General features: G+C 44.1%; 1 protein-coding gene across 3 annotated transcripts in view; it reads left to right on the forward strand.

Annotated features, from left to right (window-relative positions):
- Positions 1–14,543, forward strand: part of PAK1IP1 (PAK1 interacting protein 1) — a 210,541-nt gene that overhangs the window by 100,295 nt on the left and 95,703 nt on the right. For all 3 annotated transcript variants that reach the window (XM_078688087.1, XM_078688088.1, XM_078688089.1), the window contains exons 6-7: positions 2,572–2,717; positions 3,991–4,088. In XM_078688087.1, coding sequence (XP_078544213.1) covers positions 2,572–2,717; positions 3,991–4,088 — 244 coding nt within the window. The remainder of the gene's footprint in view (positions 1–2,571; positions 2,718–3,990; positions 4,089–14,543) is intronic.

Here is a 14,543-nt window from a genome sequence, read left to right on the forward strand (position 1 = left end):
GTTATGCACAAAAGAATGCCTGTAGCCTGTTGTACCAGCACCTAAACATGTTAGTTTGTTCTATGGGTTTCTATTTCATAGTTCTGTCTCAAATTTGGAGTTTGTGCAGCTGCACCAAACTTGCTTACATATTTATAACGGACTTATCAAAGTGTCAAATATACCAGTTTAAAAATGCCAAATGGGTTTCAGTTTTAAAGCAAAGCCCAAGCAGCTAAAGATGAATTAGCAGGCTCCGGTTACACCTGAGGTTGAAACACCAGGTCTCCAGATCCCCAAAAAAGAGGGACACACAATGAATTTTCTTCATTAATTGTGGTCTGAATTTCCGATTTTGGCCACCCTACTTCAGAAGCACAAACTGATGGATCTCAAATTTACCAGAGAGGAAGAGGACTGGACACATTTCCTCCTTTCCAAGCCATGTGGGAATGTAGTTGTTGACAATAATTTGGGGACTGAAGTTGCAAAGAAACTTGCTTTGGCCAAGGCTAAGCATATCATCTTATGAAACTATCTCTCCAAAGCAGAGTATAGTGGCTGAGCAGCACCTTTACTAATGCCAGACCAAGCAGGCAGTAGGAGGCTGAGCTGTGGAACCACTGGAGGATTCTCCTGAGATTGAGTGGGTAGAGCACCATTTGAGCGTCTAGATCATTTTGCAGTGCTTAACATAAAGCACCATCTAAAACTGTGGCATTGCAGGACTGTTTACCTCTATAGGATAAACCTGTGGTAAGGCAGAGTTAAACAGAGGGCTCGCCAAGCAACATTTCCAATGCTCACGGGGCAGAGGGTGCTAAACCACGTTGACAGTATTCCAATATAGTGTTTCTCCTGGCAGTAATTTTCAGTCTTTGCAGGACAAAATGTACAATGTGTATGAGCTCTGGGAAATGCTGTGCTGCACACTTCCCATTTGCCCAATCTGGTGCCCTCATCCGCATGTTCAGTTTAACTTGTATCTGCTAGTGAATAATCTCATTTGCATATGTCGTATTAATAAAACTAATATTTGATTTTGAAATTTTACAGATGTAGATGTGCATTTGTAAAACCTTGCCAGTGAACTGAAAAATAAGTTGGTGTGGTCCCTACAGATCAGATCATTGACCCATTGATTGCATGGACTCCTGAACGTATTATCTGACAAAATAATAATAGAAGGATGGTGCACGTGAAATAGTAATTTATTAGTTTTGAAATAAAGGTTTAATGAGTGTACATATAACGCGTATGTGACATTAACATTAATTGGTGTGTTAATATGTATTGGTGTGTTAACATTTAGTGAAGGTAAAACAATGTAGATCGTACCCTGAATTCTTTGCACATTCTGATGTTGTCTTGTTGAGATGTAATTCGAAAATTTAAATAGACTTTACCAGTGATGAAGACACTGACAGGAACCTGTTTTGCCTTATTTTGTGGACTATTCACTTGTAGTTCCCAGAGAAAGAAAATGTTAAATGGGAAACTTTGTATGCCTAGATCTTAAGAAAAATACATTTGAAACTTGATCCCAAGGTGCATGTCCCAGCAATATTTTGAAATAATTCTACTGATTTGATTTGTACTGGACCAAAGCTACTTTTATTCCAAGCACTCAAACAATATTAAACTGTGTGTTCTAACAAAAAATCACTAACCATCATGAACAACCTCAAGTAAACGATCAAACTGAAAATTATGCAGACTGGCGGGATTCTGGAAAGGCTAGCAAACACTTTTAATTTTTTTAATTTTTTTTAAACCATAGAGGGAGCACAGAGGGGCAGATGCGTGGAAATGAGGCCTTTCCCTGCTGAATGTAAATTATCAGTGGGTTGAGAAGCAGAATGTAAGTCAGTCAAAACAGATGAAGAAAGACATTGTACATTTAAATATAATGGAGAAGTAATGACACTGAAAACAATGCATAATTGGCATTCAAGCAAGCTAAAAAGAATCTACGTAAATTAAATAATAAAGAATATATTGAAATGATGGCAAAGTTTTGTATGGGAGAACCACACTGTAGAGAGCAACTATCTAGTTGTTATAAAACTAAAGACTGAATAAGGAGTTTGTTCATGGAAAATAGATGAAGTTCCAGATTTCCTTCATAGTATACAATTGGAAATGGCAAGTATGACCAACCACAGAAATCTTTTTAGAAGGTATGTGAGGAATAAAATAATTCCTAAAATAAAGGCAAGAGAAGATGGGCTAATAGAGGGAGGAAAATAAATTCAGGAAGGAGATGAGAAGGAATCCGGTGCAAGGACGAATAAGATGTTTTAGAATAATTATTTTAAATGTACAAAATATAACTCTATAAACACATGGATTTCATGTTTGTGTGCTAATGGCTTTGTGTGGAACAACTAAATATATACTGAAATACCAAAACAAATCATTTAAAAATAAATTTAAAAAATGTCCCAGAACTCAACTTTACACATGGTTATGCATGGAAGTTTAGGGTAGGAGGTGACACGTAAGATAGTTTATGGCATTGCTTAAAGATGCTAAAGAGGAACGTAGTAGACTATTGCTCCTCAGTTATTTGTTTATCTATTTTCTTTTCAGATGCGCACATTGTTCGATGGTCTCCTAAAGGTGATAAGTATATTGTGGTGGCAAATAACGTGGCGGATGTATACAAACTAGAGACTGCTTCAGTCATTGGTTCCATCACAACAGAGAAGAGGATTTCTTCCATTCAGTTTATCACTGTACGTATAAGACCATCACTGGACATTGACATGGAAATATTTTGTAAGGATCAGCATTTCATGGGGTTTGTGGTAGCAGTTGGGGCTAATACAATGTGAACTGTAAAGCAATCTATAATGAAGCAATTCTTATATCTGCACTATTCAAAAAGCCAAAGGCTGGCTGCCATGCTATATCCTTTCCACTATCTGCACGTAAAAACACTTCCTGTATGGCCAAATGTTAAAATTCTATATTTTCACTTTTCTGCTCCTTCCTAATAGTATGCATATGCACCATCATAACTCCTTGCAGTTTAGTTTGTCTCTAAAGTTTCAAGAAAATCGCTTGTGTATTTAGCCAAGTCAGTTTCTTACTGTTACCAGTGAAGTGACCAAGGGCAATTGGTTACTTTCACCCTAATCCATTGTATTCTTTCTTCAAAAACTCTAAAGAATGGAGTCTTTTACCCATCAGTGAGGCCTTAAACACCTACTCATAGCTTACAGAACTCTGCATTGGACACAATAACTCAATAAGCAACCTTAAGAAATGCAATGAATCCAATTATTGTAGGTATATGCTGTTGCTTTCACTCTCTACCATCTTCAAATCATTGCCCATTATGGTAGAGTTGTGGCATCACACGACCCACCATGCTGGGAAGTTGGGTTGCCCTGGAAAAGATCTTGTTTGTGGGATTGTCTGTTGTATCACTGGTATGCAGATAAAAGATACAGTGTTAAAGTTGCATTCTAGGTGACATATGAACTGTAATATGGAATAGTCAGCAAACGATTCCTTATTTACAATCCTTGCAAAGCATCTTAATCAATGTAATTTTCACGTCGCCAAACCGCTGTAGCTTAGCATCAGTCACTTTGAATTTGGATTGCGGTAGGGATTGGCATTCCAAACGGTCCGGTTTCAAATATGCAGTTCCTAAATGGGGAAGTGGGTTATTTTTTTCAACTAGAAATATATTTGTTGCAGAGTGCCTTACTAGTATCTTCACGCTAAGGAAAACCATTTTGTTTACAGGGATCATATGTTTGAATGTGTTGTACTGCAAGTATAACAACCCTAGTTCCCCTGCACTCTCCTTGAGACCCATTCTGGAATACTGTTTCCAGTTAAATCTTGCCTTAAAAATTGTTTCTGCCATTTCTGAATTCTTCCGCAGTTGAGTAACCTGTGTTTTAAGGAGACAGGAAGAAAACTTTAATTGTTTTAATAAATTGAAATTCTGATGGCAACAGGATTTAGAATCTGTCTATTTTTATTTCTTCTTAGGATGACATTGTTGCACTTGCTGGTGAAGAAGAGGTTGTTCGAATATATGATTGCAATTCTTTAGAGTCTTTGTGTGAATTTAAAGCTCATGAAAAAAGGTATTTATAGAGGGTTTCTTGATTTTATGTATCTTTAGACATTTTAAATGTTTTCATAAGGGGAAGGAACAATGAATAGAGTGCCAGTAATTTATTCTGTAATGTGTTTTATATGTACAGATGAGGTTTTAGGTAAAGATTATTGAATATTCAGTCAGGATCTAGACACATTACTTTTCCATCCTTGCATTATTAAACATGGACGCATTCCTCAGCTAATTTGATGCCACTATTTATTTCCTTTCTGCCTGTTTATCTGGGTTCCTTCTTGGAGTTAAATCAGTAACGTATATAGCAATGGCTGGATTGGGAACGAAAGAAGGCACGGATATGTAACTTCTGCAGACTATAAAGAACTGAATTGAAGTAGCTGTTCCAATTTTTAGTGAGCACATTATTTAGCATAAAAAACAATAAGACACTAGTACATTTAAAAAAAAACAGGTTTTGGAGAGAGTCTGGTGTACTGTCAAGCCAGTTCTGTGGCATTAGCTAGACCTGAGCTTATTTAGGCAGTTCTTATGTTAAGTTGCCTCTGACCTTAGAAACATAGGAGCCAGATAATATTTGAAGTTAATTAATGTCCCTAGTACCTTCTCTAGTCATAGAAACCATTTATTGCTCACAGGAAATAATGTCCAGGAAGTCTTGTCCTTTTAGAAAAAGATGTCTTTCATTACTGTTAATATGTTCAGTAGGTTTTAATCATGTTTATGGCATTTATACTATTTCTTTAAAGTGCCGTAGAGACAATGAGCAGTAACACTGCCACACATACCAGGCTCAAGCCTGCAGTAGTGACTCAATCTTGTGTGCCTTTTTGAATATTGAGCTATTTGGATTGGGCAGCGAAGGAAAGACTCTAATCTCTCTATGCCCTCTTCCAACCTCACACACTCATTTAATCATCAACCCCCCTTCAATGTTAGATTTTGCCTGAAATGGCACTTTCACGATTGCTTGGAAGACACTTTGTTAGCTTATTTTGGGCTAAGAGCCTGCCCACCAGCAGCTATCTTGTAATGATTTTAGTTATGGTTTAGGAAAAAACATTATAAGATGTCATTGTCATTCTAAGAGGGCCCCACATGCGTTCCCCAGAGTATACTAAAGCCAGCAAAGTTTGGCAAAGCCAATAGACCTGAGCTAGAATACTACAATTGTAACCGATTTCCTTGCCAATGCTTGTTTTTAATGTGGTGTCTAGTTATCCGGCAGGGATTTGAGAAAAACGCAATTGCCAAATGAAGTAATCATTTCCACCATATGGTAAGTCTAATTTGATTTCCATCATCTTGCTTTTGATGGAATTAGGCTCACTGGTTCAGGGTTGTGCCCACTCTCCACTCAAAGTGGTCATATAGAGCATGTAGTCACCCTAACAGTAAATAGCGCATTAGCTACTACCCGTCACTCCCCTTGACACCAATAAATTGAGTATTTAGGGGGCATCACTGATGCCGGGAATTTAGATTCTATGGATCTATAAGAAGAGGACAAAGAAGAGATGTGAGACAACGAGAACTGAAGTCTGATGTGGACTTTTGCCTGCGCGCACAAGTCTGGACAATCGTGACCGAATGACTAGTCCTGCAGCTCAGCAACTACCAAGAACCCCGGTATACTGCCAGCCCATCGCAAAGTGCCAGCAATTCCCTTTGTAGGAGAGGAACGACTCCCCTACAGTCTGCAGCCACTGAAGAAGCAGAGTTCAGTTTACAATCTCGCCGCTCCCCAGCCAGCCTGACACCGCAGCCCCCAGGAAAAGGGACCTCTGCTCCAGAGGGTCAGATCTATCCCCCACTGAGTGAGAGAACACCAGGACTGACCGGAGCCACAAAGCACCAAAACCCAGGGAACCGGACCGCTTGCAGCAAAGAAAGCTGTGAGAGTCCAAACCAGAGTCCCACTACACCAAGACCGAGCAGCCATCGGCACTGCAGAGACATCCGCACTGCAGAGACCCACTCCCAGCTGTCCTGATATCTGAAACCTTAACCGGCCAGACTGACAAATGCAAGGACCTTGGACGCACAGAGCCCAGCCAACCTATCTAGTCAGCACCCGAACATCCCCGCCCGGTTACCAATGAACCAGCTGTGCTATCTTATTCCCAGGACCCCTGTGACCTGAGGCGCCGGTTGGGTGTATTCACCTCAGCCATCTACAGCTGCTCAGTAACTGACAACTTCAGAATCAATATCAAGAGGGATTCTACATAGAACCTACAGTGAGATTCACACAGAACCAAGCATAATGTCACACATCTTCCTTCTTTACAACAAAAGAATGCTTAACCTAAGTGAAGGAAAGAATGCTCAAAACACATACAGTAAGGGGGGACCCATGGGCAGTTTAATGACCAGCTCTGAATACAAGCCCAACTAACAGTATTCACAACAGAGTACCAGAGGGTCAATAAAAAGACAGGCTAGTTAGTGAAGACAGAACGGGTGTAGCGCTCCCACTATCCATATGATTTCGGGGTAAATGCTAAAGAACATATATATGTGTATATATGTATATATCTCTATGCCAGATCAAAATAAGTATCTGGTCTCTGGCTCCCATCAGTCACCACTCGGAACCGCCCTTCATCATTTGGGGCCCCGAGGACCAACACTGTACCAGATCTCGGTGTATTGACAGAAAGAAGAGATCTTCCTGTAAGTCTGTATGTGTTGGTATTATGGTGCAAACCATATGTGTTGGTAAGGTAGCCGATGGGGTTGAAGAGAAATCTACAGTGCAGTGCAAGAAAAACCAGGAAAAGAATAGGGGTGAATAAAATTGGTTTAAGGAGCAATAATTAATTTATTAGGGTTTAACTCCTAGCACCAATGTTAAAAAATAGCTCAGACAGGGTGAAATTATAACCTGCCTAGTGGTGTGACGTGGTCGACATGTTTCAGCAAACCTGGCTATTAGCCTTGCTTTCTTCAGGACCTATTAGTTACAGCTACTGCAAACAAAACAAACCCAACGTGACAGATAAGTAAAAGAGTAAAAGGTAGTGTAGGAACGACACAGAAAAGTCACCTGAACCTCCAGGTTGTGTCTGTTCCAGACCTCTTCTTACACTCAGCGGCGGGCTGATCAGTAAGAGATAAACACCTCACCTCGCCTGGCTGCGGCTCAGGACTGGTGAAGCACCGCTCTATCCGTCGGTACTTCCTCGCGGCATCTGTGCCGTCTGGGGAAGTACCACCACTAGGCAGGTTATAATTTCACCCTGTCTGAGCTATTTTTTAACATTGGTGCTAGGAGTTAAACCCTAATAAATTAATTATTGCTCCTTAAACCAATTTTATTCACCCCTATTCTTTTCCTGGTTTTTCTTGCACTGCACTGTAGATTTCTCTTCAACCCCATCAGCTACCTTACCAACACATATGGTTTGCACCATAATACCAACACATACAGACTTACAGGAAGATCTCTTCTTTCTGTCAATACACCGAGATCTGGTACAGTGTTGGTCCTCGGGGCCCCAAATGATGAAGGGCGGTTCCGAGTGGTGACTGATGGGAGCCAGAGACCAGATACTTATTTTGATCTGGCATAGAGATATATACATATATACACATATATATGTTCTTTAGCATTTACCCCGAAATCATATGGATAGTGGGAGCGCTACACCCGTTCTGTCTTCACTAACTAGCCTGTCTTTTTATTGACCCTCTGGTACTCTGTTGTGAATAAGGAAAGAATGCAACAGTGAACTTTGTAAAGAAAGTGAATATAATCAGCATCAAGAAAAAAACAATACAAATAGAGAAAATTAACGAACCTAGTCCTTCATATACAAAGGAAATCTACGGACACTCTGACTCCTCTCTGACATTAATGGGCAAGGAATGTGATCTCGACAGAGAGGACTCAGCATTAATTGCCAAGGAAAACTAGTGAGTGAGACCCCTAGGACTAGCAGCTGGATTAAAATTAGAATTGACCAACACCACCCGGCTCTTATTCCAAATTCTGCCATCATCGGTCTTCACTGCATTCTTGAAAATCTTGACAACATTTCTAACTTTAGTGTACTTTGACCAGGGTTGACTACCTACAGGTGCCTTAATCTTCAACTGGTCACCCACATTCACATCATTGGTTTGAGCACATTTTTTATCATCAAAATACAATCGACTGCTTATCAAGCTCCCTTCGTCTCCAATCACCTATCTGATTATCCTTCAACCCCTTGTTCAAACTCATCCATCCTGGACACAACTTAGAGTTTGAGGCTCTACCCTTGAGCAACTGAAAGGGAGATCTTCCTGTGGTCATGTGAGGGAGACATGTAATAAGCTGTGATCCTGTCTTGCAGGACAGCTTTCCAGTTCAAATTATTCACCCTGGCCAATTGTATGCTTTCTTTGAGAGTCTTGTTCCCCCTTTCCACAGCCCCAATAGTTTCTGGATGGTAAACCAAACTTATTTTATGGTTAATACCACAATCTTCCAGATAGGACTGGAATTCAGAAGAACAAAACTGTGTCCCATTATCAGAGAGAATGTAATTGGGGAAAGCTTTCCCTCTTGAATATTTCCTCCAAGAACTTGATGACACTCGCTGACGAAATATCCCTGACAGAAGTCACTTCAATCCATCTAGAATACAGACCCAGCACAACTATCAAATAGTGAGTATCACCAACACCATGCAAAGATCCAACAATATAAGTGGCTATCTCATCGGGGCGTGGCCTGGTAACATGGCCGGCTAGATGTCTCTCTGTAGGTGCTCCTGCCCCGAATAGTAATTATCCTGCATAATCCTGGCATTTTGGTAACCCTCATAGCGCATATCTGCAGTGGAAACCTCCCCTGACTCGACGGTCCATGGTGGTGTCAGCCTGCAGTGGAGGACCGGCGATACGGGCTGCGGCGATCCCGGGGGAATCCTGATCCCCGTAATGGCGGCCGTCATTAACCTTTGAGCGGAGAAAATTGGTGGGCAGTAGCCCACGACCCCGGGGAGTCCCGACCCGAGATCGACACAGTGTGCGGACCCCAGGAGGGGGTGCTAACCACTGCGAGATAGCGATCGCACCGTAAGACCGATAGGTGGGTCTCCACGGACTGGGGGTGCACTTTACGAGAGGCCGCGGCGGCGGGGCCTACCCCTGGGCCGGCCCGGAGAGACGCTCGATCCCAGAGTCGGAGACCATCGGGTGGAGCTCTGAGGCGGGGATTGGTGTCACTATATCGCAGATTATTACAACACATTCCGTTACATCGGAATTTTTACAACGCAGGATCTATTACATCGGATGCTATTACAACGCATGGCATTACATCGTAAGTATATGTAAGTATACTTTTTAAAAAAAATGTAATTAATTTAATTTCATTAATTTAATTTATTTAATTTAATTAAAATACATTTTAAAATAGTAGTTAATTTAATTTAATAAATTTAAATCTATTTATTTAATTTAATTTTAATAAAAATTGTAATTAATTTTAATTAATTAATATAATGAAATTATTTTAATTTAAATGTTTAAAATTGTAATGAAATTAAATTAATTAAAATAATTTTTTTAATTTAATTAATTTAATTAAAAATGTAATTAATATAATATAATTAATTTAATTTAATAAATATATTTTAATTAATTTATAAATGGTAACTATAATTTATTTAGCCCTAATCACAAACCCAACCCTTAACCCTAAAAACACCCCTGTACCCCAAAACCCAAACCCTACCCTGAAACCTAAAAACACCCCTGTACCCCAAAACCCAAACCCTACCCTGAAACCTAAAAACACCCCTGTACCCCAAAACCCAAACCCTACCCTGAAACCTAAAAACACCCCTGTACCCCAAACCTAAACCCTACCCTGAAACCTAAAAACACCCCTGTATCTCAAAACCCAAACCCTACCCTGAAACCTAAAAACACCCCTGTACCCCAAAACCCAAACCCTACCCTGAAACCTAAAAACACCCCTGTATCCCAAAACCCAAACCCTACCCTGAAACCCAAAAACACCCCTGTACCTCAAAACCCAAACCCTACCCTGAAACCTAAAAACACCCCTTTACCCCAAAACCCAAACCCTACCCTGAAACCTAAAAACACCCCTGTACCCCAAAACCCAAACCCTATCCTGAAACCTAAAAACACCCCTGTACCCCAAAACCCAAACCCTACCCTGAAACCTAAAAACACCCCTGTACCCCAAACCCAAACCCTACCCTGAAACCTAAAAACACCCCTGTACCCCAAAACCCAAACCCTACCCTGAAACCTAAAAACACCCCTGTACCCCAAAACCCAAACCCTACCCTGAAACCTAAAAACACCCCTGTACCCCAAAATCCAAACCCTACCCTGTAACCTAAAAACACCCCTGTACCCCAAAACCCAAACCCTGCCCTAAAACCAAAAAATACCCAAACACCCCAAAACATATACCTCAGTACACCAAAACATATACTCCTATACTCATACTCATTTAAAAAATTACTTAAATTAATAAATGTAATTTATAATATTTAAAAACATAAATAAATATTTTTATTTATTTTTATTTATAATTAATAATAATTAAATCAATTATATAATATTAAATAAAATAAAAAAATTGTATATACTTACCAATACTTACGATGTAATGGTATGCGTTGTAATAGCATATGCGATGTAATGCCATGCGTTGTAATGGCATCCGATGTAATGGTTCCTGCGTTGTAATAGCTGCGTTGTAACAGCATTACGACGTAAAAGTTGCGTTGTAAGTGTGCATCACCCTGAGGCGGACATCGGGGGATTGCAGTGGCGGACCGTGACCCCGGTGAGTCCAGCCACAGATATAAATCAACAGGAGGATGAAGCTGCGCGAGGTCGCGGCGGTGCGGCCTGCAACCATTCTAGCGGGGCCGCGCCTGCATACTGAGAGGAAATCGCTTGGGGGCCCTAACGCAGGCCTGAATTGCATGGGGGCAGCTTCCAGTGCCCGGTTGCGGTGGCGTGTGGCCGTACGCACCCAGTGAAGGACTTGCCCCCATGTTTCCTAGGACAAGAGAATCTGGAGGCCAGAGATTGACTATCACAGAGGCTGAAGGGGCGCAGAAAGACCTGCCTACACCCCAGCTGGTGAGTCGGGGGAAATGCGAATGCTTGTACAGTGGTGCTCAGTGCCAGAGGCCGGAGGCAGTACCTCAGATGAAGAGGTGAGGGGGACCCCCCCTGCTTGGCGTGGCCCCTTGGAGCAAGGAATTGGGCCGGAGGCGTTCTCTCCGCGAGTCAGCGAAAGGCCAGGCTCACAAAGTATACTACACCGGAACTGTCCGGCAAGGCTGGGGAAGAGTGGCAGAGGGCCAGGCAACTCCCACGATTGGACGAACGGCCGGGCTGAAAGGGTAACACACCGTGACTGTCTGGCGAGACTGGTGGGGAGGGAAGGAAGGCCAGGTGACAGCTAAGAGCGACGGCCGAGGGGCCTCCCTGATGGTCCACCTCCCCTCGGGGTTTCAGCGGTGTCTGTCGGAAGGAACCCTTCCCTGGACTGCTTGAGGCAAAACTAGTTTTTGGTCGGGGAGCCCGCCGGGGCGTACCCTAGGGCGGCCTCGCTGATTATGGGGAGGGACCGACCCCTAAGAGGCTCCCAATCGAATAAAATCATGCAATACACGGTCCCAGAGCGGACTACGACAGACAGCCCTCGTGCAGACATGGAGCAGGGGGCCCACCAGGACTCTGCTGCTCTGGACAAGGCAGATATCTTGGAAGCGATCCAAGACTCCGGGGTAGCATTAGAGACCAAAATGGATGGGATGGCCATGGACATCAATCACCTGCGCCTGGATCTCAGGAAGGTGGCAGACAGGGTCACCATCACAGAAGGAGACCCGAGTGCTCTGCGAACAGAGGTCAGGCAGCTGCAGGAGACGGTGACGGCACTCCAGGACCATACGGCCCGGCTGGAGGAAAGGGCGGAAGATGCGGAAGGCCACTCTAGAAGGAATAATCTCCGCTTTTTGGGATTCCCCGAAAAAGCGGAGGGGCCAGCAGCGGATCTATTTCTGGAGGACTGGATCGGCAGAGCGTTCCCCAATCTTAGGCTCTCCAAAATGTTTGCGGTGGAAAGGGCACATAGATCACTGGGGCCGCCCCAGAGACCAGGATCCCCGCCTAGAGCCTTGATTGCCCGGATATTCAACTTCAGGGACCGGGACATGATCTTACAGCACATCCGTGCCAATGGCCCGCCTAGATTTGAGAACCAAGACGTTCATATATACTAAAAAGTGCAAGACCTGCGGAATGACTTCCTGAGTGTTAAACGCCGGATGCATAGCCACAACATTAAATACAGACTGATGTTCCCGGCTAGGCTCAGAGTGCAGTATGCAGACAAAGTCCACTTCTTTGGTACCCTATCGGAGGCAGCAGACTGGATGGACTCGTTGGGCCTGGCCGGCCCGGACCAAAATCAGGGATGGCAGGAGCAGAGGCGCCGGAGCAATCGACAGAAGAACCAGCAACGTCGTGCAGAAGGACAACAGCGGCGGGAACGAGATCGGGTAGACTGAGGACGCATCGTGGTGGGACCGGATGGCACTTTTCGTACGGAGAGAGAGGCGATCCCGATGCAGAACCTGTTCTCTCCACTCTGTCTGGTGCAGGAAATAGTCTGACGTGGACGGTGCCATAGGCCCAGCTGTAGAGGGCTCTGGAAACAAGTGAGCGAGGGTCCGTACGCTGAGATCAGGGGGTTCTTACCCATGGACTCTGTGAGTACCGGGTTTGGCCCACGGCGCAGTTGACTTTACCATGTGACTCATATGAACGGGCTTGAGCCCATTAGACTTGAGGAGGTAGGGTTTGATAAATGTTGGAGGAGGGTACACCATTTCGCCAATAGGCTGGTTAGGTTTGCCGGCTGTGGAGTGCCGAGGGAACCTGGCTAGAACTCGGTCGGGCGGGGCTGCGCAGTGCCAGTCAGTCGGCTGATTCACAGAGTCTAAGTGGGAAGGGAGGTTTAAACGGACCTGGGTGGGAAAGTATGGTGTTAATCGTTCTTTCAAGTTGAGAGGGGTATTCTAGGGGGTGGGTGGAACTTTGGGGTGGGGTTCGGAGTCCTCCAAACCAGGGTTGGTTGTGACAATGAAGGGCTACCACCTGTGGGAAGGGGGAGTTGGGGTTTCCAGTTGTGGGGTTGTTGGGGTTGCTGCCGGGTCTGGTCTATGTTGGTACACACGATTTTGAAGGCGTCCTCCTCCTGGAGGGGCAAGATATGATGCTACTGAGGGGTCCCCACATCAAAGGCAGGGGACCGCGATACCGAATATACACTCATGTCGGGGAATAACCAGAAATACAAACTGATCACGTGGAACGTGCTGGGGCTCAATAATAGGGTGAAGAGGATCCGGGTGGCATCATACCTTAGGCGTTATGGGTCAGTACAGCCCTACTCCAGGAAACCCACCTATGGGTAGACTATCTTAAATTCGTCCAATGCAGGTGGCGAGGTCAGTTTTTTGCTACATCCTACTCGGGATTTGCTAGGGGAGCGCTTATCTGGATGGCACCGGGAGTCCCCTTTAAGGCTGTACATGTTAATCAGGATCCCGACCGGAGGTTTGTGGTGGTGTTGGGGACCCTAGATGGGTCCAATATATGCCTTGTCAATGTTTATGCCCCAAATAGCGATGATGGAGGGTTTTTGAGCCAAGTTATGGGGCAGCTGGATCTGGACCCGGATACGGAATTGGTAGTGGCAGGTGACTAATTGTGCCCTGGATGGGGAGCTCTACCGATTTCCCCCCCCCTCCCCCCCAACTAGATGCCAAGCCTAGAGTACGAGAAGCGAGGGGCCAAATGCTTCACAATTATTGTTTACTGGACGTGTGGCGCCACCGTAACCCTAGTCGTAGAGTGTACTCGTGTCACACTCCTGCTGCCAATACCTATAGTAGGTTAGACTATTTCTTCATTCAAAAGACGGCGGTATATCGGTAGCAGAAATGCAATACCTAGCCCGCTATTTGTCGGATCATTCCCGCTCCTAATTGCATACTCGCTGGCCCGACCGAGGTCTAAGGTACTGCTCTGGAGGCGCAATATCAAAGCCTTTGGCGACCCGATCTATAAAGACGCCATATCGAAGGGGCTGGACGATTATACGGAGGTCAACTGGCGCTCTGCTGGCACTGGGGCGACCGAGTGGGATGCAATGAAGGTGGTGGTACGGGGGATATGCATGTCCATGGAGGTGGGGGTTAAAAAAGTTTAGGAGAGTGACCTGCGGCGGCAGGAGGAACGGTTAGCGGCTTTGGAAAAAGAACTTACCACGAATAGAGAGAGGTCAGCGGAATGGGATGACGTGCGGCAGCAGATATGGGACATATGGGACTCACTCGGCAAATATGCTAGAGCAGCGAGTCGGCGTCGATGGTATACGGAAGGAGATAAAGCAGGGCGGCTGTTGGCG

The sequence above is a fragment of the Lissotriton helveticus genome, chromosome 4_1 (assembly GCF_964261635.1).
Source record: "Lissotriton helveticus chromosome 4_1, aLisHel1.1, whole genome shotgun sequence".
In the NCBI taxonomy this organism is placed as follows: domain Eukaryota; kingdom Metazoa; phylum Chordata; class Amphibia; order Caudata; family Salamandridae; genus Lissotriton; species Lissotriton helveticus.